This window comes from Schistocerca nitens, chromosome 2, assembly GCF_023898315.1.
Source record: "Schistocerca nitens isolate TAMUIC-IGC-003100 chromosome 2, iqSchNite1.1, whole genome shotgun sequence".
Lineage (NCBI taxonomy): Eukaryota > Metazoa > Arthropoda > Insecta > Orthoptera > Acrididae > Schistocerca > Schistocerca nitens.
Genome location: NC_064615.1, coordinates 808,386,613 through 808,414,210, shown reverse-complemented (window position 1 = coordinate 808,414,210; position 27,598 = coordinate 808,386,613). Strand labels below are relative to the sequence as shown.

At 35.8% G+C, this 27,598-nt stretch overlaps 1 protein-coding gene across 1 annotated transcript in view; it reads left to right on the top strand.

Moving 5' to 3' along the window:
- Positions 1–27,598, top strand: part of LOC126234646 (cilia- and flagella-associated protein 20-like) — a gene marked incomplete at its 3' end in the record, with an annotated part of 43,404 nt that overhangs the window by 830 nt on the left and 14,976 nt on the right. Inside the window, exon 2 of the mRNA XM_049943378.1 lies at positions 20,549–20,740. Coding sequence (XP_049799335.1) covers positions 20,549–20,740 — 192 coding nt within the window. The remainder of the gene's footprint in view (positions 1–20,548; positions 20,741–27,598) is intronic.

Here is a 27,598-nt window from a genome sequence, read left to right as displayed (position 1 = left end):
CATTCTTTTTGCACTTCTCAACAGCAATTTTTATGTGAGAGTTTAAACCCTGGAATTAAGATTTATGCAAAAATTTTGGTTGCTAAAGAATGTAAAATTCAGTTCTCTAGCAGTTCGTTTGTGTATGCTATTGAAAAACTGCAAAAAATATGTCATTTTGTATGATAAATAATGTAGGCTCTATTTAGTGCAATAAAATCAGCATAGCGTATTTAAACAATCATTGTAAAAGCAAATTTATGCAACTTAACATTAAAATTTCCGAATTATTTACGAATTAAACCTCAGCTTAAACATAGGGGTCCCAGAGACCACACCTCATGGTATGTGTTGCTGAAAAGTCACCTTGTACATTGAGGGTTAGTGACTGATGGTCTGACACACTGACGCCTTGCTGCGGTTTTTAGGCAGTTTTGACAAAGTGTACAGGCAAATGCCTGATTCATTTTCGTTGTGGAAATTCCAGCTTAAACCATTAAAAAACAAAAGCACAGAACAGTGAACAATACAATGGGCAGGTTCTGGCTGGATCCAGCTCGTCTCTCCAGTTTAGCAGCATAAATCGAGAGCTTCCTTACTTAATTTATTAAATAGAAATTCCAAAAATAAAATTGAGAAATGTGCGTCATCTGTAAGTGTAAAAAAATATGTAGGAAATGTTCTATTATTACAGAATCTGTAATGGTCACATGCATTATGAACTATTGTAAACCTAATATAGGCTGGAAGCCTTCGAAGTATGCCTAATTTTTTAGATACAGTTGATCGTTCAGTAAATTGCCTCTATCTGTAATTAGGTGTGTATAAATTTGTAGTTCCTTATTACTGTCTTTCTCAAGGGTATGAACCAAATTTCGCTTTAAACTATTACTCGCCGAGAAGGAAGTTTTAAAACCTGAATTTTTCAACAGGCGCCTTATCTTGTAGGAGATATTACCTGTATAAGGAACCGATAACCATTTCTTGGTCTGATCTTGGGTTTGAATATTTGCGTTTACTAAATTCGCTGTCGTTTTTCGCGTTTTCTTATGATATAATTGCCTCACTATCTTTGGATCATAGCCATTATTCTGTGCAATACTGTCGAGAATTTGTAATTCTTTTTCGAAGTTGACATCTGACAACAGGATAGAAATCGCCCGATGGATACTAGAATAGAAAACGCCATTTTATGCGCTTGGGGGTGTGTTGAATCGGCCGGGATGCTGATGTCTGAATAACTTGCCTCCCAGAAGATGTTTACCATCTTTAATAGTCAACGTTAAATCAAGATAATTTAGTGATCTATCAACTGATTCCCATTCTTGTGTGAATTTTATTTTTTCATGTAGACTGTTAAACGTTGCGAAAATTTGCTTTATCCCTTCTGGAGAGCTATTAAACCAGTAGAAGAATGTCATCCACGTATCTCACATAAAAGGTGATGTTCACTAATTCCGGGTAATTTCGGAAAAAAACCAATTCCAGAGAATTTATAAAAATTTCAAACCTGATGCATGCAAGTGGACTCCCCATAGCTAGGTCACATGGGTGTGAATATAATTTTTTATTGAATGAAAAATAATTGTATTTAAGAGTCGTTCTAAGAAGTAACATTAGCTCATCAATTTCTATGGTGGATAATTTTTTGTGGTACCTTAAGTTTTGTTCTATAATGTTCAAGGTCTGATCCACTGGTACATTTGTGTACAAGCTAATCATGTCAAATGACACCAATTTGGTGTTTTCTGAACATGTTACAGTTTTAAGTCTGTTGGCTAGGTCCACTGAATTTTTAATCGAAAAATTATTTTGAACCACGAAATATTCTTTAATTTTATAATGTGTCTCACTAATTTATGATAAGCACTATTGGTGCTATCCACCATAGGGCGGATCGGATGGGAAATTTTGTGGAGCTTAAATTGACTCCTTAACGTCGGGGGTTGGGGTTCATTTTTATCAATGCCTTTTTTCTAAATTCTCTGATCAACTTCTTAGTATTGCTAAGACTCGCTGTAATATCCCTCTGTACGGCGGGCGTTGGGTCTACCTCTCGTGGTACGATGCCATTCTCTTCAAAGAACCTTTCCGTTTTCTGAATATATTCTTTTTTTGTAGAAACGATAATCGTGTTCCCCTTTTCGGCTATAGTTATTAAGGCTTCATTATTTCTTAGTTTTTCGTTACTGTTTTTAACATTGCACATATCTTTCGTGAATTTACTCAGACAACAGCATCCCGGCCGATTCAACACACCCCCAAGTGCATAAAATGGCGTTTTTCTATTCTAGTATCCATCGGGCGATTTCTATCCTGTTGTCGGATGTCAACCTCGAAAAAGAATTACAAATTCTCGACAGTATTGCACAGAATAATGGCTATGATCCAAAGATAGTGAGGCAATTATATCATAAGAAAACGCGAAAAAGGACAACGACTTTAGCAAATACAAATACTCAAACCCAAGATGAGGCCAAGAAATGGTTATTGGTTCCTTATATAGGTAATGTCTCCTACAAGATAGGGCGCCTGTTGAAAAATTCAGGTTTTAAAACTTCCTTCTCGAAGAGTAATAGTTTAAAGCTAAATTTGGTTCATACCCTTGAGAAAGACTGTAAAGAGTCAGCGAAATCAGGCGTATATAAGATTATGTGTGATAATTGCCCATGTTATTATGTAGGTCAAACAGGCAGAGCTATAGCAGTAAGGTTTAAAGAACATCTTCCAATAAAGGGCGTAGGAACACGGGGGTCAGCCTTTGTGGAACATCTGGTGCAAATGGCTCATACACCTAAACCTTTACGTGACATATAGCTACTACATCATGAAGTTAAGGGCTATAGACTCGACACACTTGAGAAACTACAAATTTATGCACACCTAATTACAGATAGAGGCAATTTACTGAACGATCAACTGTATCTAAAAATAGGGCATACTACGAAGGCTTCCTGCCTATATTAGGTTTACAATAGTTCATAATGCATGTGACCATTACAGATTCTGTAATAATAGAACCTTTCCTACAGATGTTCATAAGAGATTTGTTGGTCAGTTTATAAGGCTATGTGGTAGAATGTAAAACGTAGTCATGCTGGATACTGTAGTTAACTTACAATAGTAAAGTATAAAATTAATTCATAGCAAAAATGTTATCTGACGCATGCGTAATAAGAGTCTGATTCCATACGTCTCGCGCATGCGCACCACCCTCTGTGAGGCAGACTGTGAAGCCCTCGCGGACCGCAGTCTCTAGTCACACGACGAGGCCCATACAATGGGCTTAAAGTGAATTTGCTACAGCTTGTTTAATTGACAAAACCTTATGGTTATGCATCAAGTTTGATAAAGTTGACTTAGGACATGGCTTGTTTTATGCAATCATTTAAATAATATTTTATGTAAGTACTACACATTGCATCCTGTAGGATGACCATATCTAATATAATTTACTAGCACATTATAATATTAACTTTTTGCAGGTTCTGAAGAAGATGTTATTACTAATGTTGAAACCTAGGTAAACGATAAAGTTAACCTGCAACTGTAGGCTGTATATTCTTAAAAAAATGTTAGAAATTATGACAGAATTCTCCTCCCCTATGACATCATGTGTTGTTTTCAGATTTTCTCCCTCTCCCTCATCCTCCCCCCTGATATACGCCAGTTGCCCTATTATGAAATAGTGGGAAACTAAAAAAAAGTAGGAAATACAAGATATCCAGGATTTTCGTCCACTCATTGGCAGTAGAAGAGTTGTCCAAAGTGAAAATTGGAAAATTAAAGAAGTTCAAAATGGAGAGTTACCCTATAGTTCAAAACCCAACATGACAGTCCTGTGGCCAACTTGGTGGGTACTGACCCTGCCTGCACAATTGTCAGGTCTCATTGGCAGCCCTTTCATGTCAGGTCCAAAATGGCAGACTTGATGGACACTGTCCCAGCCTGCATGGTTGCCAGATTTCATAAGTATGTATACAAAATTTTACTCCATTCCAATTAGCCTTTGTTTAGGATAGAATGTGAACAAATGCATCTTCTTAGTAATTTTCCCCACTGATCTAACGTCACAGTGTAAACAATTTCCCCCAGTTCATTTGTGTCACCTAAGTGTGGAGTTGACATGGCCTAAGATTATGGTAGGAATTGGATAAAAACAATTGCATCTTTATTTAAACAAATACTGCACCAGGGAGTGTTACCTTTCACTGTCTTGATTGCCCACATGCCAAGTCCTCCACAGTGACATATTCTTAAATGTGAATGCCGCCTCTCGGTGCAGCCACTCATCGCAAAGTCTCCAGCTCCCGACCAGTCAGAGCTTCCTCTGCTGTTTTGTGGTGTGCCATCCCAGCCCAGATTGGACCGTCTTCCGGCTGCCTCCCGACTTGGCTGCGCTGAGAACTGTGCAAATATATCTTTTCTTACAGGAAAAGTGCATGCAGCATGGATGTGTCTGCCTGTTTTATTCGGTAATAAACTGGACACTCTTAATCAATTGTAAGTGCATTTCTTCGATGAGTGCATTCTGATGCCTCTGTTTTTTCTTTAACATAGTTACAACAATGATGTGGTATGTTTTACAAAAATATATGTCCCACATTTTGGTCCATTTCATACATTTTACATTTCAGATATGTCCCACGAGTTGAACTAGTTCATGTACATAGAAAGAAGCCACAATAAAACTGTAGTACAATATTTACAAAATTGTTTAACAGTGTACAGAAAGAAAGGAATATGTACAAAATATGTCTCACAGGTGGACACACTTACAGATATTTTCAGACTACACCTCTTCCAACAGCTTTGAATAATCGCAGCACAGTTTACAAGTGGAATTTATATGTTTTTTTAGAATGCAGTTTACAATTGATGCACATTTACTACAGTTGTCGTGGACTATTTACAGTTGACCTGTGGCACATAACATTAAACTAAATACGATCTTTTTTGGTTTGGCCAGCAACAATGGAACTTAACCTAGTTTTCAGACAATAAATATACAATCCAATTTGCATGCATAATGTGCACTCTTACCAGCATAAACAATACGCACTCACACATGTGGAGTACAAATAATACAACTCGTACAGTGTGCAAAACAGACTGTCTCACATACACATTATACATGTGTTATACCCCTCATTTGCATTGTCAGGTTCACAAAGTGAACCCTTAAATGCCTCAGTGTTGTCTCTGCAACATCCTGCTAAAATTTGATAGTAATGGAATGGCAATTTCATATACTGAAATCGAATGATCTCGGTTGCTCTGTGTAGGTCGTCTAAGAACTGATTCTTCCTCATGAGGGACATGAACAACTTCGCAGGGTTTCTAAAACCAGACGTTTGTAGATCCCAGCACATAATTAATTCCTGTTTTATGTGATCTTGAGTTTCCTGCGACCAGTAGCTCGCAATTTTTTATATGATCTGCATGTGGAAGCTGTTCCAAGCATCTTTTGCGCAACTAACCTATCCACGTCCCCACAGATAAATTCTAATTTATACTGTAGTAGCCAATCCGGTGGTAGCGTCCAGTCAAATTGTGCAATAAATGATTTGGGGTGTAATGTACTCCCAGAGTCTCTATTAATTCTGATTTTGGAATGGACAAAAAGTGCTTGTTATTGAACCCATCCACGTTAATCATCTATTCTCTTCTTGGTATTTCAAATTTCGTCTATCTTCCCATCGTTTTTCAACTGTTGTAACTTCAAACAGGTGCTTCTCTCACTACATACTTCTTCTTGAATATGAGTCACCCATCTGTGTAAAGTTATAATCGCTCTGCGCTGGCAGTGCAATCTGCCTGGTTGGAAATGCTTAAGCTGGTCAACGACCAAGAGCTTCAGTTGCTGATAGTGTATCTGATCTCACGAAATCTAATGCTTCTTGACCAGTATCTTGACCTGAATGTGACGATCGAACATTATCCGACTGCGAGATTCTCCCATACTGCTTTTCACTATCTTTTACATACTCCTGATCGATATAACATCTTTTACAACCTCTTCGCTCTGCGCGCTCATTGACATCTGCTTTTCTAGAATTTTCGATAAGTCTTCCTTCTCTTGCTCTAATTGATCAATCCTACATGTATTACTCGATACTTTGCCCTCTATCTCCTTGACAGATTTCTTCCTTTGCTCTTGAAGAGTCGCGACCACTTCCTTGGTTTGAGCTATGGTACTTCTCACGATCTTTATATGTTTCTCAGCTGCTAAAGCCTCTTTTCGTGCGCCTGTGGCGTCCATTCTCGCTACCCTGGCATCTTTCTTTGCTTCGATAGATAACTGTTTCGATACCGAAGCTACATTATGTCATTTGCTAATTCATCTGTAATTTTGTTCAAAGTTTCATACATTGGTCTTTTGAACCCCTTCCTCTGCTTTTACTTCCTCGCTTCCTCCTTCTGCCTCTCATTTTTCATCTTCACTTTTTCCTTTCGCCTCTACTTTGTCTCTCTTATTATATGTCTCATCTTTATCTTGTGTCTCTTCCACTAAAATTAATAATTTCAAAACTGTGTCCATTTTAGACCTAGTATCATTATCCCATTCTGGTGATTCTCTAACTTCTCTAGGAAAATTCTGTACTTCAGCTACTGTGTCTATGTGCCTATAAGCAAAAGTATCGTCATCTACACTCCTGTCTAATAAAAAAACATCATCCTGCTCCATTCTTTGTGACACTAACCTACTCGAATTACTTCCACGACTGCTTATTTTGTAAGGACAAAATTTTGTTTCTGCATTGGTTACATCCATGTTATTCTCGCTATTCTGCTCCATACTGAAAACAACAATGTTCTTATGCCTTTCGCCCTTTAATTATGCCTGACTCCTAGTAAACATATACGACTTCATATTCGTACATGAGCCTCTCATAAATCACTCACAGTACTAAACGTTTAAAACAAAACTAACAAATATAAATCATCAATAAAATACCCCTCCAAAATATTGTCAACATCGTATTCAGTGCAGAATGTCTCCACGGAAAGTGCAGAAACCACAGACCAAATTTACAAAAACTTGTATCTTCATACAAGCCTTAGATGTAACTTGAATCTTCTGCCTCATAATCGTATTCATTTTGATACTTAACCTGTACCAATACAATTTTAAAAAGGCAATAATTGTACTCGACAATAACTAGGCTATATTAAGCCAGAGTATTCATTTATTGACCTGCCAAAATTAATTAGCTCAATATAAAACTTGGTTATGACAGCGGATTGGACTATCCAAAATACCGAATCCTAGCCAAGAGACGACAAAATAGCGTTCTGAACTCGGATCAAAATATTCAAAGTACCGAATTCAAAATAAACGTCGCCAAAATGAAAGAGGTGACCACTCCTAGCTGCTCAAACCCTTAGCAGACAGAGAAAATATAAGTGACCTAGCAGCTCAAGATCTATACCTTTCCTTTTATATACACTACAAGGAACAATCTTATCAATGGCTCTTTGTTGTGCAGAGTGCATTGTTGTACTGGTAGCCCATGCATAACTGTTACAACTTCCTGCCCCCAAATTTACCTTTAGAACATAAAAATACCCTTCTGAAACGTACTGATACCTACTCATAAGAATGACACTAAAGAAGGCTCCTTTCAGTAAGTAACTGTGCACTCACACCAATAGCGCTAATGCACTAATCAATGAGCAAGATATTATGACCAGTCAAAATAATGGATCAAAAGTTTTACACAAATGAAATCAAACAATAGCTACCAGGTAACAAAAGTCTTCATTACCCCAAAATCAGAAAATACTATGAGTGAGAATAAATTCTGCACATAACAAACACCACAAACTATCATTGGCAAAGGTATGATAGGTATGGAAATGAATCCTCTTACTTCTCATGGACAGAAATTTTGGCTAACGTTATCCGACATTAAATAGATTACAGAAGTTGACAATGATTGTGAAGCAACGAAATTACAAGCAATAATTATCTGCTCAACGCAAAACTGGTAGAAATAAGCTCTCCACAGAAAATGAACTGACACTCAGCTTTCCCTAACTGCAAAGCTGCAAAAATTCTCACCAAAAGACACAGCCGTCTGCAAGAAATGGTGCTGCAGCAAACACCTACTATTTATCTGTCTTGTTAGTGCTGGTCGCTACACTCACTATCCGCACCCATGTGTAAACTATCAGCATGGGTCTTGTGCCTGTCTGAATCAAACTCTCTCAATTGGCGTCTTGCTCCCTTATTCTAACATCTGACTTCAGAATGTTCCTAGTCTGCATACTGCACCTGTCTTACGTCCTACTGTGTCAGGGTCCCGTTCGGTCTTGAAGCTCTAGCAGGACCACACAAAAAAGGCTCTCAGCAAGTCAGAGTGACCTTGTGCTTTTTCAGCACCAGTTGAATCATCTTACACCAGTACATACACTCCCTCCATTGTCTACGCAACAGAAAGTCAGCCAATGAGAGCTTGGCCCACAAAACGAGGCACCTTAATAATTGCTTCTGATGTCGTCATCCTGCGAGCTAATCCAAATGATTTTCACCCACCGTTTTCAGTGGGAAACGAACCTTCCTGGTGTGAGTGACGTAGTAAGGAAAACAAATCTGGTACCACTCTATCATCCTGAGGTCGCAGTGCCGGTCTGGCAGCTGTGAGGCGATGCTATTGTACAACTTTTCCTCCTGCATTGCCAATTCTCTGAAAAGTCATCTGTTGCCACTGTCTTTGTGGTGGGCCACAATCTGTTAACGAACTTTCGGCCAGCCTTGACCAAGAGCAGACAGAAATGCTTAGCAGCTAGAAAACTGACACATACAATTTTTTGCTTTATGTACACTAAGCACAAATGTAAATGAAAATGTCGTGTGACCAGGGTCTCCCGTCACGTAGACCGTTCGCCGGGTGCAAGTCTTTCGATTTGACGCCACTTAGGTGACTTGCGCGTCAATGGGGATGTAATTATGATGATTAGGACAACACAACACACAGTCCCTGAGCGAAGAAAATCTCTGACCCTGCCAGCATCGAACCCGGGCCCTTAGGATTGACATTCTGTCTCGCTGACCACTCAGCTACTGGGGGGTGGACACACTAACCACAATGAACCTCTTATTAAAATGCATTGTTATTACTCATTCATGAGGACATATTGATTTAAAACGTCCCCTTTGAACAATTATACAAGACTATGCTTAAACTGACACACAATATTTTTAGCGCAACGCAATCTGACTTTCAAAAATCCCTACAAAATAATGGCCCTGACTAACATTAACCTATACCTTTCACAAATCACTTACCTCACCAAAAATCTTCGTTACTCGAACTACTGCAATACAGCGAGCGCCACTACTGCCAGCTAAATAAAAGATTCAAACTACTGAAGGCACTAACTACTGATAGGCATAGTTAGCAAATGAAAGATTTTGATAGAGAACAAACAATGTATTTACCTTAATAGTCATAATATATATAGCACTTCATGATATCCAGTATTACAAATTTCAAAACTCCGCCATCTCTCTCCCCACATCCACCACTGCTGGCGGCTCACCTCCAACTGCGCAACGGTACGCGCTGTTCACATCCAGCTGCCGCTGCCCAACACTACAATGGCAGACAACAATGCAAACTAGCCACAGACTGCACACAGCACAGCCAGTGATTTTCATACAGAGCGCTACGTAACATTGCCAATAAGAAAACAAACAGCGTACTTACATAGCCCCCATGCTCCCCACAAAAAATTTTACAAATTGTTTCGGGCAGTGCCCAATAATGATTTGATAAAATTTTTCATAATTACAATAACAAAGATATCAAATGCACACACCTATTGATACAATGTTGGTCAAAAGCTAAAATTTTCTCACAGTCCATAAAGACAGTCCTGATCATTCATCACAGTAAAATTTCAGTGGTTTTTTTTCTCGAAATCTGAGCAGTAAAAGAAAATGCACTCGGAAGTAGTGGATTTCCATGCAGCCTTGAAGAAGTAGTGTTGTCCTTCCAACGGAAAGACAGTGCTGACTCTTGACATGCAGACAGGTAATGGGCCACAACAGAGCAAACCCACAGCACAGTCAGTCAAAGTTGAAGAATATTGGTAGGTAGGTCATCACAGAGCAGATCCACTGTAGTCCTGGTAGAGATTACGGTATTGGTGGGCCACCAGAGGTGCAGATCCACTGCAGTTCTTGTAGAAATAATGGTACTGGTGAGTCAGCAAAGGTGTAGATCCACTGTAGTCCTTGTAGAAATAATGGTATTGGTGGGTCATCAAAGATGAAGACCCACTGTAGTCCTTGTAGAGATGGCCAGCAGCCATCTGTTGTGACTATGCAGGTGCACAATCACCATTGAGGAGTCTTGCGGATAATATAGCAAGTCCATAACCACCACTTGTCCACTCACAAAGTTTTTGGAATTGTCCTTAGAACCAGCAATGCTGTCATCCAGTCCCTTGCTGAATTATTAACACATGTGCATACACTAACAGTCCCTACTTCTCACATATTGTCCATATACTATGACCAACAGAAACGTGTGCAGTGAAATGTAACTTACAATTTAATAATATGATGAACTGGTATCAATTACAATTATATAACATAAGAATACAATAACAATGGTACAAAATAAATCATTAAAACATAATAATACAGATAACATTTGTAGTAATAGGGGCTTTACAAAAGAATGGAAATAAACATATACATCAGTGTTACAGCAATTATGACATAAGTAAATACATAAAAGATCAGAATAACTTTCGAAACATCAACTTCACAAATGAGCATTAAAACAGAACAGAGTAAATAATGTTTAAACATCTTTACAAAGCAAATAACATAGTATTAGAAAATTTCTACAACATAACAACATCAGCTAAACACATAAAGACAGGAAAAACACAAATACACAAGGGAACACAAACACATAGTGGGATAACACAAGGAAATGACAGGGTTTCTTTTACTGCAGTATTTTGCAAACAAAACTTTCTTTACTTCTCGGAGATTTCCCTTCATTCTTCATTATTCCCAAAAGGTCCTATCTATACCTGCTTTCTGTACTTTTTTCGTATAACTTCTAAATGCATTTCTTCCAATTGATCGCAACTGATTCTCTTATATAGTCTACCCCCTCTTAAGCTAACTTAAATCTACTGAGCTCAGATGCTAAACTAAGGGACGAGGCAATGCAGCTGTACAAAACAATTAACACAAACAGCAATGACAAAAAAATGTAAAATTGCAAAGCAAGCTACAGTAAATCTAAATTACCAAGCAATGCAACATTACAACTAATATGAGCCAATGTGCAGCAACAAGAAAAATACATCAGTAGTAAAACTAGCTTAACAGAGTAATACAAAGTGAAATTTAGGAGCACTATGCCTGGCAAACAGCAGAAGCAAATGCAATAAATTATATCTAAACATGAAAAAGCTCAAGCAGAAAAATATTACAGTAAAGACAACAATGCAGACAAGGGAAATGTATATTCACATCTTAATATCTATGTCATTGAAGTGGTGCACCACGACTATTTCTACAAAAGAAATTACCAAGTACTTGAAAAGAAAATTATGAATGCAGTTCATGTGAAGGTAAATGTCTTTTTGTGCTCCCTCATTTTTTGAAAAAAATTATTATTTACTTGATCTGTAGACAGAAAATATTTATAGTAGTACATCTATAAAATTTTATTTTAACCAATGCTGCAGTGCAGCTAGAAACTAGATATTAAACGATATGAGCAAATATATATAGCCTATATAGAGCAATGCATGAAACGTCATTCACTAGGCAAATGGCGTCTCCAAAGGCAAAAGAATCTCTCAACTAGAAGGACAATTAATGTAAAATGTTTCTCATCATTTCATTAGGCATTTCCGTAAATATCATAAATTAAGAGCTCCACAATGTAATCATATGTTTTCAAGTTTCAGTGTGTCGTATTTGCGATACTTTCTACAAAGAAATGTCAATAGCGAGGATAATGGCCTCCTTTTTTTTTTACCTGTGCCCCTGAAAAGGCACACACTAATGGCTTTTTCTCCAGGCATCTGACACAGCTGGCCGCTCAAGACGCATTACGTCAAGGTCACTTGGCTTTCTTACCGAAATATTTACAACACCAGTTTGCACTTCTGTGACAGTCTCATATAAAAATTTCACAGTCCGAGAATTTGCGTTGCAAATCTGTAGAAACAAAATCCTATAAATATAACAGTGTCCAAAAAATATTCATCGGCATTGTGATACATTCACGCATTTAGACACATTTCATAACTCTTAAAGTACGATTCTTGGTTTCCAACATCCTTTTTCACAAACCAGAGTCCCTAACCGCTACTCATTATTCCTTACCTTATTCGCCGACACTTCTTCAATATTTCATCATAACAGATATGTAGCATACTCAAATAACTCATATAGCATCAGCTTATTGATCATAAACATACCGCTACAGCATAATACACCTAGTCATCGTAATAATAACATCATAACACCTCAGTCAACTCTCACAATCGTCGTAGCTTCCTCCAATAATTTCAAAACCTAAAAAAAATTCTCTGCTCATTTCAATAGTGTCATCTACCTCAAACGTACTTTAAAATCATGATCCCATTCCAAATATATCATTCAAGCTCTCATAGTATCACAATGGTTCCAAAAAAAATATGAACAGTTCACAAAGTACAGACAAAATACAATTACATAAGTGTGAAATTATCCAACTGTGTAATTGCGTAAACATGTGTCACTGACATAAAAAATTTTTTTGTTTCTCTGTAAAATAATCAGATAGCTGTGTAATTCTGTGTTGGAGAAATATGGTACTGATGTGTAAAGTTGTATAAGCAAATAATATATTAGCTAGGGATCCTTGTGCTTGCCACACACATGGTACACAAAGTAAGCGTGTACCCCCCTGAGGGTTAATGTAATTATACCATCAGGTGTTACAGATTACAGCAATGGAATGAAATGCATCATGGAAAACCTTTGTATCTTGTACTTCAAATATCTTTAAAAATAAATGTTTCAAGTACAAAATTAATCACTCAAATATGTGTACTGTAACGCTAAACTGTGCGTCTTGTTGTAAGATAATCTCTGTGGAAGTGTCGTGGGTATCGTCCTCTGAAAGCTAAGTTCTGCAGAAGTCAATGTACTTACCTCATGATACACAAAAGTGAAATGCTTTGCGTATAAATATCTTAGTTATTACGCTTATTGTTGTGATAAAGAAAGTACTGTACTGTAACGTATTGTTGTGCTATGGAAAAGGCTGTCTCATTGTAGCTATACCACAAAAGTTACTACTAAAACATGTTTTACTTTCCAGAATAAAACAGAAAACTGTGCAGATATAAAACAGAAACACCACAAAAGCAACATTGTAAATTGTCACTCATTAGTAGTGTCACGATAAAATCGTGTAGCTGTCACATAAACTAACCACTGCGTCATCTGGTATCTCACAGAAAGTACTTTAAATCCAGAATGTATTTTCAAGTAAACCAAAATGTTGCATTAAAATCTGATTACCAGTACTGGTAAATGTTCTAAGTATGTGAGCCTTATAGTCGTTACGTAATCTTGCAATTAACAAGCAAGAATGTACACACACAATAACACTGTGTCGTCTGTTCCCAATAACAATGCATTCGTAATTTCTGTTTAAATAAGTTCTCTTGGTTCTTGACTGGATATTTAACTTCTAAACATTGTTACATGTTAACAGTTTCTCAGTGTGACAAAGCATACTAGTAGCGTGAAGTGAAAAATTTTATGGCAAAGACAAAGTTAAAAAGCAGATTATCATTCAAGAAACGGTTTTACATGTGAAATGTGGTGTAATCCTTTACTCTTCATAGTACTCAGAGTTTCAACTTGAACGCAATTATCATGCGGTATACGTCGGTTAAGAATACTGGAATTTTTCTCAAGGTTAGCGCCTATGTTATTTTTCTCTGAGCCAGCCGGCGCACGCGCCTGCCTGTGGTGCGAGTCGTTGTCTGTATCTTTGTTGCCGCGCGTCGTTATTGGGATTAGGAGACCTAACTTCTACAAATTCACCTTGACGAGAAGGCCCTGCCCTGTTTGAAGCTCGCCAGTTCTGATGGAATTCAGGTCTGTCGTTTTGTCGGTAGTTTACACAGTTTCTTTTTTGTCGGTCATGTGGTTGAGAATTTCTCCCTGAATCGTAACTGCGCGCTGAACTGTTGCGTCTGAAATTACTCTGTCTCCCTTGATAATAATAGTTCTGGTTACCATATTGTCTGTTTCTATTATTGTCTCTGTCATATTCATTACTACGGAAATGCGAACTTTCTCTGTAACTATTACTCTGCCAGTGGTTGTCATACGGGTGGTGTCTGTTTTGGTCACGATTTGTGTTGTGAGAATAGCCTTGCCGTGTCCAGTTATTATTTCTTTCATCGCGGAATTGCGACGGATGTGACCTGTAATTGTTGTGTTCCTGTTTTCGCGTTCCGCGATTGTCAGTGTCAATTTCTAATTCTTGTAAGAGTGCCTGAAAAGCTTCAATGTCGTCTTTGCAACGTCCTGCCAAAATAATGTGTCGTAAATGTTCAGGTAATTTGATTAAGCAAATGCGGATGAGTTCTGAGGGGCTGTATTGGTTTGACAGGTACTGATTCTTGTGCAACATGTCTTCAAAATATTTCACAAGACTGGAGAATTCAGATTGTTCGAAATGTTTCATCATTATGATGCTATGTTTTACTCGGTCTTGTGTAGCTTGAGACCAATATGCTGAGAGGAAGGCATGATAAAATTCTCCTTCACTGTGACAATCGTGAATGACCGATCGAATTCTTACAGCTGTTTCATTCTCTAAGTAGCCACACATAAATTCTAATCTGTGTTCTAACGACCAGTTGGGAGGAAAACAATGAGAGAATTGATGGAGCCATGCTTGTGGATGAATGTCGTTGTCAGAATTCTTAAACGTTTTGAATTTACGTGTAGTACTGAACAGCTTATAGTCAAAATCATCGTGTCGGCGAGTCGCATATCGGTCATTGTTACGTCGTTTCGGCGGTTCCATTTCAAAATTCGGTGCACCTTGCCAATTTCTTTCATAATTTCCGAAATGCACTGTGTTATTATTTTGTGGCTGTTCCGTATTTCTATGTCCCTCTTCCCGTATTGGGGCGCAAGTGTCCTCTGAAATACGTAATTCTTGTATTACTTGTGCCAAGTGATTTTGCACTTCCCGGATTTCTCTTTTGTACTGTGTATTGATTTGATTTTGATTTTGTTTGAATTTTCTAATTTCTTCATACTCTTCAGTGTCAGTGAAGGCTACAGGTGTTGTGTCATTCAGATCATCATCTACCTTTGTAGATAAGTTAGTGAACTGATCTGAAAGTTCGGCTACTTTCTCCGATAGTGTACTTATTTCCTCAGTGTGTTTTTCTGAACCAAGTTTCAGAGTGTCCATTTGTGTTGAAATTGTATCTACTGTGTCCTTTAAGTTTTCTTGAGTTTTTGCAAGTTGCGTAAACGAATCGGTAGATGCAACTGAGTCAATTTTAGCTTGCAAGGTGTCGTGATTTTCATGAACAATATTTTGCAGTTCTTTTATGGCTGCTTCGTGATTCTGTATTGCATTTTCATGACGCGAAAAAATAGGTTGGAAATGCTCACAAATTTGTGTTTTTACGTCATGACAGACTTTTTGACATTTCGATTCGATGTTATGTAACTCAGTAGTTAAATCTTCACGTGTTTGTTCAAGCGTGGTGTCTAACTTTTGAAGATTTTGTTCCATTGTGTCTAACTTTTTAAGATTTTGTTCCACTGTGTCTAACTTTTGAAGATTTTGTTCCATTGTGTCTAACTGTTGCTGTGTTTGTCTCTGGTGTTGTTCCATTGCGTCTAACTTTTGAAGCTTTTGCTGTGTTTGTCTCTGGTGTCGTTCCATTGTGTCTAACTTTTGAAGCTTTTGCTGTGTTTGTCTCTGATTTTGTTCCATTTGTTGCATTAGCTGTAATAACAATGCATTAGTGTCTGGAATCTGTTCCTCTACGCTTTTCGGCAGTGCATTTGCACCGGCAACATTCATATTTTGACAAGCAGAAAATGTGTCTTGACTTATTTGAGAAAACGGTGAGGACGCAAAACCTGAATCTACAGTATTTGCAAAATTGTGTCCTGTCATTTCGGATTCCTGAGGCGAGCTATTGCAGACCGATCGATCGATAATGCTTCCCTGTTCACTAATTGTTTCACTGCCTACGCCATTGTTTGCCGCCCGCTCCATTTCCCTATGCACAATTACCAAATTACTATGTTGAACATTAGTTAATTCATTACACGGTGGCGCTAACACACTGCTTTCGTCTTCTCTGTCATTTCTCAGTTTACTTTGGAGCCTAGTATTACGTTTTTCACACGCCATTATTGTCACAATATTTCACACGATAACACAGAAAAGCACAATTTGAAGAGCAAAAATAAGAGAACACATTAACATAGCACTGAAAATAATATGTAGTTAATTGCAAGCGCAGCTGCGAAATACTTGGAGCAAATCTACATGCATGCCACAACTGTTTTACTGTACAACAATGAAAGATTGCAACTACAAAGGAGATTCTCTCTACAATTACGCGCTAGCAATAAACAATAGCTACACTGATTACACAAACTACAAGAAAAAAATCAGAAGATTCCAGTGAGGTATCCTCGGCTAAGGGTCGACATATAAAACGTCCCCTTTGAACAATTATACAAGACTATGCTTAAACTGACACACAATATTTTTAGCACAACGCAATCTGACTTTCAAAAATCCCTACAAAAGAATGGCCCTGACTAACATTAACCTATACCTTTCACAAATCACTTACCTCACCAAAAACCTTCGTTACTCGAACTACTGCAATACAGCGAGCGCCACTACTGCCAGCTAAATAAAAGATTCAAACTACTGAAGGCACTAACTACTGATAGGCATAGTTAGCAAATGAAAGATTTTGATAGAGAACAAACAATGTATTTACCTTAATAGTCATAATATATATAGCACTTCATGATATCCAGTATTACAAATTTCAAAACTCCGCCATCTCTCTCCCCACATCCACCACTGCTGGCGGCTCACCTCCAACTGCGCAACGCTACGCGCTGTTCACATCCAGCTGCCGCTGCCCAACACTACAATGGCAGACAACAAAGCAAACTAGCCACAGACTGCACACAGCACAGCCAGTGATTTTCATACAGAGCGCTACGGAACGTTGCCAATAAGAAAACAAACAGCCTACTTACAGATTAATTAATAATTGCATACAAAATAGCGCAAATAAGTTCTGAGAAGTGAAATGGAGGCTGTCCGAAGAACAGCCAACTCGCTACTACTATTTCTACTACTACTACCAAATACTGGAAAATGATACTTAAATCTACTGGAGGAGTCACCTAACTAAATCCCAGTTAATGTCCTACCTACTTTTTACCTAAATTCTTGTTCACTGCATTAATGGTAGTGATTTGTGTACACTGCAAAGATAATTATGTTTTAATACTTTTTCATATCACTGTAATGTACATCATATAAAATTGCTTGTATTTTAGGATTAAAAAGTTTTAAGGAATTTCAGAATGTCAATTCAGATACATAATGGCGTTTAGTCTTCATTAGACTGTGCAGTCTGGCAATACACCCTGTGCCCTTACTTTCCTGTAAGGCAATTTTCATTGCTGTAACACATATGATTTCCGGTTTACAACTGAGAAAACTTCTTAAGTCCCCAAGTCACGAAGCTCTGACGTTGGCTAGCTCCGTCAAGAATCAATAGAGAGAGAGAGAGAGAGGGCGTGTCTTCAGATAGGCTGTTCATCTCAAATATCTCATTTCGCCCAGATAAACTATGAGAAAGTCCTCACTAAATCATGTATACTCTTTTTCCATAGCTATGTTAATTACAGAGATATCAGCATCAACATCTTGTTTTCAAATGGTATGATAAAATGTGTCACTACATAGCAAGAGTAACAGTCTTGCACAGTGCATGAGTTTCAGGCACTGCTCTGTGTTTGTACATCAGAGGCCACATTCTAGTGTTAGGAAGGTGCTCCTGTTACAAATCAAGCAAATGTCTCGTAAATGTTACCAGAAAATTAGACATATTTTAGTACATTTAACTCTTTTTTAAAAAAATTTGCTATTTCACAATATATTATCTTGTATTTAGCTTTGCACAGAAAATACATTGGTCAGTCTATATGAGATTAATGTACATCATCTTCACTAAAAATGAGTTCTCATACAAAACCTTCAATAAATCGGATTCATTTTAAGATAAGATAAAGTAATGCAAACTGCCAGTGAAAATTAAAATACTGCTTTAATTTGATATGAGTGAATGATTACAAATGATCTTGCTACATCCAAAAGGTATGAGCAGAGGTTTGTGTATTTAGTTACATAACGTTATGTTATTTAAATTTTTGGCCATTATACATTGTAGATTGTTAATAGGCAGTGAACAAGAATAAATCTAGGGCTACCATTGACAATGCAAAATTAATGAATAGTCAACTCCTTGAGATCTCAGATTTTGATGATTTTTTTTGTACATTTGTAGTAGTACTTGTTGGCATGTAAAATCCTAAGTTAAAATTATTTTGAATCTTTACTTACGAATTACTAATTTCTAACACTTCCAAAATTATGTTTATTTCGTTACATATTGAAACCTTAAAAATCACCATATCTCAAAAACTATTTGACTTACAGATCTAAAATTTGTAAAATTGTATTCTGTTTTTTTAAGCATTAAGGTATGTGCTATTTTACTAAGGTATGTGCTATGTGCTATAACAACAATGAATTTTTCTAAATTGATTTTTTAAGTTTTGGCTATTCCTAAACCTGAATTTTTTGTTTGAGTAAAAAATATTTGTTAGTTGTATGTTGTGTGTTAATTTGTTTGCCAAATTTCAAGATTTTGTTCCAATGGGAACATATTATATTGTTAGTGCATAGACTTACTGCTAAGTTGTAATTCAAACCTGAAATGTCAAATACAAAGTAAGGCTGTGAAATCATTATTGTTCTTATTTAATGGCAATCAGTTTAGTACTTTATTAGAATTGCAAATTTAAATTTAGATTTGGCTTTTTCATGTTAATTGTGAAAATCTTTTAACACTGATCATAAGAACACCTGGTCAAAAAAGACTTTGAGTAATCTACCTAATTATACTCCTATTTTAAAAATACATGAATATTATCAGTATTATCAACAGTGATGCAGCTGATATGTGTTAATTGATTGCCTTACAATGACAAACTTTTTACTATGCTTCAACAAGGGAAACGTTATGGTGATTCAATAACAATCTTATTAGAGTCTCAGATCATGTATTTCAGTTCTCTTTTAAATGACATAACCTAATTTTGCTGAGCAATAATGACAGAATATTGATGTATCAACATACTCTTTTCAAATGTAAACTGTGAAGCTTGAATTTCCTCATTTGATGGTGTACATGTCCTTCCAGTGGCTGTTGTGGGATTTAATTTATAAAATATAAAGAGTCAGTCTCACTGGTCTTCTGTGGTGTGAAAAAGAAAGAACTGATCCATGAGGATGCATAAATAAGAGGTTATTTCTCCTTTTCAATCTTTTGATAACACAGAAGCCATTTATCATGTGTTGTCATAATGACAAGAAACAGGTCCTGTGATCTATTTCAAAGAATGTCATCTATATCTGGGTTCACTTGAATTTTATGAACATCAAAAGGTCTAACACAAGAAAATATTTTGCCTTACCTATGGCTATACTCATAGGAATAAAAATATGATACTTCCACATTCCTGTGAATGCTGTGGCATTATAAAAGTTTTTTCCAAGTTCCTTTTTATGCTGAATGCTCGTCATTTGTCACACAGAAAAAGTGTCTGAGGGCATATATGTTTTACCTCACTCAAACAACTGGAAGGAAGTTACAAGTAAATATTTTATCTCATTATATATCAACAACTGATTAGTATGAACATTAAGAAAACCACCTCGACATTTATTTTAGGTTTATTTATTAAGCCACATTCTATATTGAATTCCTCAAGTGACAAAGAGGCAAAAATATGCCAGTGTCATCATTCAAAAATATTAATTGAAAGGAACATTTTGGAATACAACAACTAGAGTACTCTGCTTAACTGGTACATGTCATATTACAAAATGTGCCTTTCAAGGTTTTACAGGGTCATTATGCATTTTAAATCATACACTGCCACTTTATCACCTGAGCACATGTATTTAATGAATTATATATGCATTCAGCAACCTGCTCATCTTCTCCTCACCAGTGCTTTGCCAGTTTTAACACAACACTTCATCACTACTGAAAAGGAATACTGACAAAAGAAATTAATATTTCTGTTTTGTTATATGAGTGTGATGGTAATATATGTATTTCTGTTGTTCTGTTAATATTATCTCGCATGGATTGACCCACTAAAGGAAGTGTAAGTGTCTTCTACTAATGACTCTTATCTTAATGATGATGTTTTCTGTTTCAGGTTAGGAATGGACACATACGGAGAGTGTTAGATGAAGACACAAAATCTTTGGTGTTACACATTGAAGGGAGGAATGTGGCGACAACATACATAACGTGCCCTGAAGACAAATCAGAGTCCTTGGCTATTGGTTTACCTTTCCTTGTACTTGTTCTTAAAAACCTTAAGAAGTATTTTTCTATTGAAATAACGGTAAGCAACATGGCAGTCTGTGGTCTTGAGTGTAATTTCAGGTTGGCAATGATTTAGAGGATGCATGGTATAACATTACAAGTACTCTTCCTCTAGTTCATCAGAGAAAATAAATTAATTTGATGTGAAGAAAAGATCTCTAAGTCAGTTCAATTCATGTTTAGCACTTCAAGTTGGTAACAGAGACAAATAACTAAAGCAAAAAACATTTACTTTATGAAGACTTGAATAAAGTAGCAACAATAAAACATTTTGAAACATAGATAAACTTTTAAAAACTATCCTAAATTAATTAGTTAACACAATAACAAAATTATTATGGAAAAAGAAAAAAGAAGAAACAGAATACAGCATCAATATAAGCACAACAAATTCTATACTGTGTATAAAAAGGATATATGGAGCTAGCATCTCAATAAATATATTATATTATGGTTGCATTATTTAATTTTTATTTACAGTTATTAATAAAGAAAGAAAAATATTTATTTGCATATACTTACATGCAACTACATATATCATATTAAGTAATACATATGTTAATATATGTATTTAAATAATTCATAAGTATAGTATTATAATTAATATAATTAATTATTTTAAATGTTATTCAGATAAATAAAATAATTATATTTATTACAACTCATATGTTATATAAAATATTTAATTACATTACTAAAGGTATTTTATTATATAATAATTTCATTTCTCTAAAAAATATGTATGCAGCTTTTGATATATTTATAATTGGAAACAATTTAATAATTAATTGATTGTTATCAATTATAACTATTAATTAATTAAATAAAACTTTGAATGAAACATTTAATTGAATTATTTTTATTAAAAATATAAACAGGAAAAATTTTACTTTTCAAATAAAAATATTAACTACCTTAAAAGAAAAATACAAATAAGGAACAAAATTTTTAATTTATTAATTGAATAACCAAAAATAGTGGCATGTTTATGTGAAGATTTATGTTGATAAGATAAAGATATTAATAAAATTAACTTCATTAAATATTACAAAAGATAAGATTAACTTTCCTCCTTTAGTATCAAAAACTAATGTGCATCACATACCTTAATGTAATATCATAAAATGGCAAGGGACCTAAGCTATTAGGCTCATACCCCATTTATAGAGGTAATAATTCTCATATTTTTAATGAGCAACAAATCTACAAAACCTCTCCTCCTATGAACACTAAAGTTAGGAATGAACATGTCAGTTTCATCAGATTCCTGATATGCAGTTTCAGCAGGACTGGAGATCAGCTAACTCTCATTAATTCCTCTTTTAACAAATAGAAAACATGAAAATAAGTGAAAAATTAATTAAATTGAATTTTGTGCAAGCAGCAGCATCAACAGTATTATTACCAGGATGAAAAATGCTCCTATAATACAAAAAAGGCGAATATGTCCTGGGCAGAGTTGAGGATGTAAAAGAAGGGAACTGCATTTTCCACTTATCTTGCAGCTTCAAAGACATTTAAATCAAACTATCTTGACATATTCCCATTTGTTAACTTGTTAGTATTAGTACACGTCACGTTATATAATGTATTGTGTCAGGTAAAGTAACGTGATATGTGATGTCATGTTGTATAACGACACATAGCATCATGTTATATGACATGGCATCTGTCATGTCATACATTATAACTTAATGTTTCATTATAATTTATGAAGCACACATCCCATTCCCAGATACTTTATATTGTAGATGCATCCCACTCTCTGGAAGCACATAGGTTTGTGTATGTCAACACCCTCTTGCATACATTTTCTTATTCATTTTCAATGATAAATCGGCATTTGTATGGACTATCACCTCTTTCAATCACACCTCATTCCGACATTTTGATGATATCTTGTTGAACTGCTTCTTTCTTAGTTGATGGAACTGGATATGATTGTCAAAAAAGCTTCATACAGTATTACTTCCATAGTGTATATGCAGTTCTTTTCGACCTCTTCCCTGTTCTTACTCAATATGTCACGCAATTTAGATTTTTTTACTTCCATAAGATCATGTGTTCGTTTATTATTGCCTTTAATTCGTCATCCTTTTGATAAAAAGTAGTCAGATTTTGCAGATGATAACTTTCATTGTCACAATCTAGTTCTTCAAATGCTAATTTTAAACCTCTCGGTACCGTGACAGTTTTAATAGTTCTGCTTTACAATCAATGGCTACTTTCTGTTCAATGAACCAATTAAAACTCGTAACAAATTCAGCTCTAAATTTCAGAATTACTAAAAACTGATGTCAATATTAAGAAAAAGATACTCAAAGTTGCTACTCATCATAAAGCAGAGATCCTGAGTCGCAGATAGGAACAAGAAAAAGACTGTCAAACAAAGCCTTCATCAGAATAGACGATAGACACACATATACACACTCACGCAAATGCAATCAGACACATACAGCTGCAGACTATCTGGTTTTGGCAGCTAGATACTCTGATCAAGTGTGTGCAAACTGTGCAGGCGTGTGTGGGGGGGATGGGGTGGGGGGGTGTGCTTCTTGTCTGTTCTGATGAAGGTCTGTTTGGCCAAAAGCTTTGTTTGGCACTCTTTTCGTTGCGCCTCTTTTCGACTAAGTGTCTCCACTCTATGGTGAGTAGCAACTCAGCGAATGCTGACATTGTAACTAGTTTTGGTTTACTTTTTATATATTAAAAAAAAGACTGAGAAAAGCCATGAACTTGTACCCCATAATACACGACATTTTACAATTCAACATTTCTGTTGTGTGAGCATATTTTATAGTATATATGTTTTCATATTTTCTAGAGCCATCCACCATAAATCTTGTTTGATCTTTAATTCCAGGAAATATTCATCATCAATATATTTTCTCTGAAGACTTTTTTGGTTTTGTTTCACAATATCTTCTGCTGCATTTATTTAGTGATGTATATAAGACCTTATCCGGTGGCTTCATACTCTCTGGATCAGTTATTACTGCAGGTTTTTGAACTGACAGCAACACAGCTGACTTTATACTATTACTTCTTATAATATCAACCCCTTCACGACCATTTTTGTCATAGTTGGCTCTGATGATGACGATTTTTTACTTTGTATGATGTGTTTCCTCCCACCCTTGTTCTTTTAAATTTACTTCATTAACAAGGAAAGCTGATAATAACATCATGAATTCACATATTTTTTGCGATACTCCTTAACAACAATTTATTTTCATTAGCTGTTCACATACTTTTTTCAGCACCCTCTGTCTCAATAAGCTCAACATCTTGAGTACTTTGTACAATGCTCTCTTTAGCTCTTCCCCCATCTTCCTTCATATTGTGTGTCATTATGTTATGAACAACCTTCCTTTTCTTTTCAAATCTCTTTAATCCCTTCATCACTTCCCTCTAAATATCCTTCTATTTGCAGAGCTTGAAATCTCTCTAGATTGCTTCTAATCGATTATGCATTCCTCACAATTATTCATTTTTACTGGTATCATTTATTCTGACATCAGATGAACTGCTGTCATTTCTTTGACTACTTGCATATGTTCATTCATGACTGACATTACATCTGGTTTCTGTGAAGCTAGTTCATTGCTTACTCCAATAGCGTCAAACCTCTGCCAAGCTACAATAGCTACTTTATTCTCAGACACAGCTGACTGGTCTGCTCCACTCATACATATGCATTCATTGTGGTAGCATACTCATGGTCACTTGCCAGTACCAGCTTATTATTATGCATATCCAACACAAAAGCCTCTCATTTCGCTTTTTTTCTGATTTTTACTACACTAACTTCTGCTTCTGTAATATCCTCGTTTCTTATTGCTGAGCCAAGAAAGTGTTTCTGTATTTGTTCAGCCCACTCTACATTCGACCTTGCTTTCCACGTAACGCTTATTGCCATGAAATGGCCCAAATATTCTCCTATGTCTCGCAAAATTGTCTCTAACATCTCCACATTATTATTCTGACGAAAATTACGATTTTCACACCAATTATCTTCGTCCTTCCCACGTTCAGGAAATGCAGAAAACCTTTTGTGGTTACTACTTATGTAGCTCTTGAATATTTTGGGAGTTTTTACCAAAGATTCCAGACAGTTACGGACTCTGAAGCCTATTTCTAAGGTGCAACAACTTTCGGTCCTTGTTTTAACAAAACTCTCTCATAGTGTTTTTCCCCAGTTATTATGCATCCTGGTCATAATAAACTCCGGCAGCAAACAATCCTGTGTTTGTTCAGACCACTGGTCATTAAAAAATTATTGAAAGTCGTCTGGTCTGTACGTAAAATCAGACACCAATGTTTCAAATCTCCTGCAAGTGCTGTTATTACAGTATTAATCATTTCTTCATCAGTCAGATTGCCTGGTAGTATTCTTTTGCTGTTCTTTATAAAGTCTACATGGGCCACCTTTGTTCACAAACATCTACATATTTATGCAATATGCCTTCATTAGTTGAAACAATCTTCCTCAAATTTGAAGCTTCAGTTCCTTTTTCCCCAAATATTTCTTCTTTAAGGCATGCACCTTTTATCTTTATTTGAATCACAAGTTCAACACTTTTCTGGATTTTCTCCAGTTGGTGTCATTTATCTGAACCTACGTATTTGCAACATTTGAGTTCAGATTCTCCATTTCTACTTTAATACTTTTAATTTCTTCATTCAGCACTCATATATTTTTGGCTATAAGTCCCCTTTTCTTAAATTAATCTCTGTCTTATTGTACTGGGCATCAGTACTTTGATATCCAGTTTCAATGTTCTGTTCCTCTCTTTTACTACTCTGGGCCTCAATTTTGTCACTTATAAGCAAATATTGACTTATTCATATACAAAGTGAATTTCCTCTATGAGTCCATGATCATTGTGAATATTTTCTGAATAAAACCACAGAGACTGCTTATTAAAAATTCTTTATTTATTACAACTTTTTGGCTACTGCTATCATCAGACATCTGCAGTTAAGATGGAAGGAAAATAAAAAGAGAGGTCTTTCTTGCACAGCAACAACCTAACACAATTAATAAACTGAAAGGTTAAAAAATGTTTTTAAGGATACTCTTACGAAGAATCCTCTCATGTATCACTCCCTAGAGTTTGTACATGGTTGTGAAAATCACATTGTATACTGAGTAAATAGAGCCACAATGTATATCAGCCCTTTACTGTATTACTATGACAAGAAGTTAGTGAGACTATTTTATGGGCTTTATTACTGTGATTGTGTAACTAAAGGATTTTAAGCACTTGGACTATTGGTTTCATCTCCAAAACACAGCATTATTTTACACAGGAGAATGTATATTCCATGGCATCATTTGAGCAGGGATTTGTTTAGCATTTGTAATTATCTATAATCAGGCAAAATTATGGTCTCCAGTCCACATAGGATGTATAATTTTGAAATAAGTGTTAACAATTTTAAACTACAGGGATTCATTAGATAAAATGGAACCTTCTAGCATTTATCTCGGTGGTGGACAACTTCGTTAAATTTATCAGCATTAACAGCATCTATGTAGTCTCTAAAATGGCATATTAATAGACTATCAAACCAATCCCTCACAATAACGTATGCTAACTAAACTATCTAGCTTTGAAGGAATATGTGTCTTGTATTATCTATTCAAGCAATGATCAAACCTACTTCTATAAGTTGGAGCTCCTTTCAATGTAATGATACCTGGCAACACTTCTTCGGAACACTCTTGAAGCAGAAATGCATTACACCATATTCAACCTCTGTATCAATTACTTATTGAAGAATGGCTTCAAAACAGAATGGAATAAGATACATTCAATCTTTTTAATCTAGTAATTTTACTCATATTTTTAGGACTTATTATAATTAAGAAAATCAAACAGTGCTTTTACAATTAGTTTCTACATTATTCACACTCAAGCACCACTTGGGATTACAAAATGAATACTACCACAAGTTATGTGCTAAGGTTGTAACGGTCTCAAAACACAGAGAACTAATTGCCAATAAGTATTATATCACAGCAAAGAAGATATTGAGTCATGCAGTTTGACAAATCTAATGAAACTGTCCATTCCCTGGAGGCAACAATGCCATGAACTATGGTGATGATAATGTTGACTAGTATTTCACAAATAGTCCAGCATATAGATTGCTCTAATATAATTCTTCTTTCTATATGCCAACACGATAAAGCACTGAACAAATATGTCAGAGAGCAGTAATCTGCTTTTGCGTCAATCTGAGGCATAGTGACAGTAAAACTGAAGATAATTAGGCTCGTTTTCACTCAAGGTGCTGGCAGTCTAAAGTATAGTAACTGACAGATTGGCCTTTTCTGTCTTGGAAAGTTCAGTACATACTACTACGTCCTTTATTTTTATGTGCTCACTAACCTCCTATATACAAAGGGATTTCCCTCCAGCCGTTCCTTTCTTAAAAATACATTTCCCCATATCGATTCCAATGCATGAATCAGCAATAAGACCAACATTTTTTCATACATAAACAACCACTAAAAATATTAATGATTGCTCTAAATAGTGAAAACTGTATACACCTTTATGAACAGATAATAATAACAATAATAATAATAGTAATACAAGAATAGTTATAATAATGGCACTAAGTATGGTGTTACTTAGTGTAGGTCACACTGCTGTGTGAACACTCTTGATGGACTGATCCATAGCCTCAATTAATCAGTGTCGTGACCTTCAAATTATTTTTTTGAGCAGCCAATGCTGTAATTTCATATCGAGCGAAATATTTCCATAGGTTGTAATGTTGGTCATATAACTACACCAGAAAAAAACAACACGGTATGTATTTGTGCATGAAGAGTATAATAACACAGATAATTTACAAGCAGGTA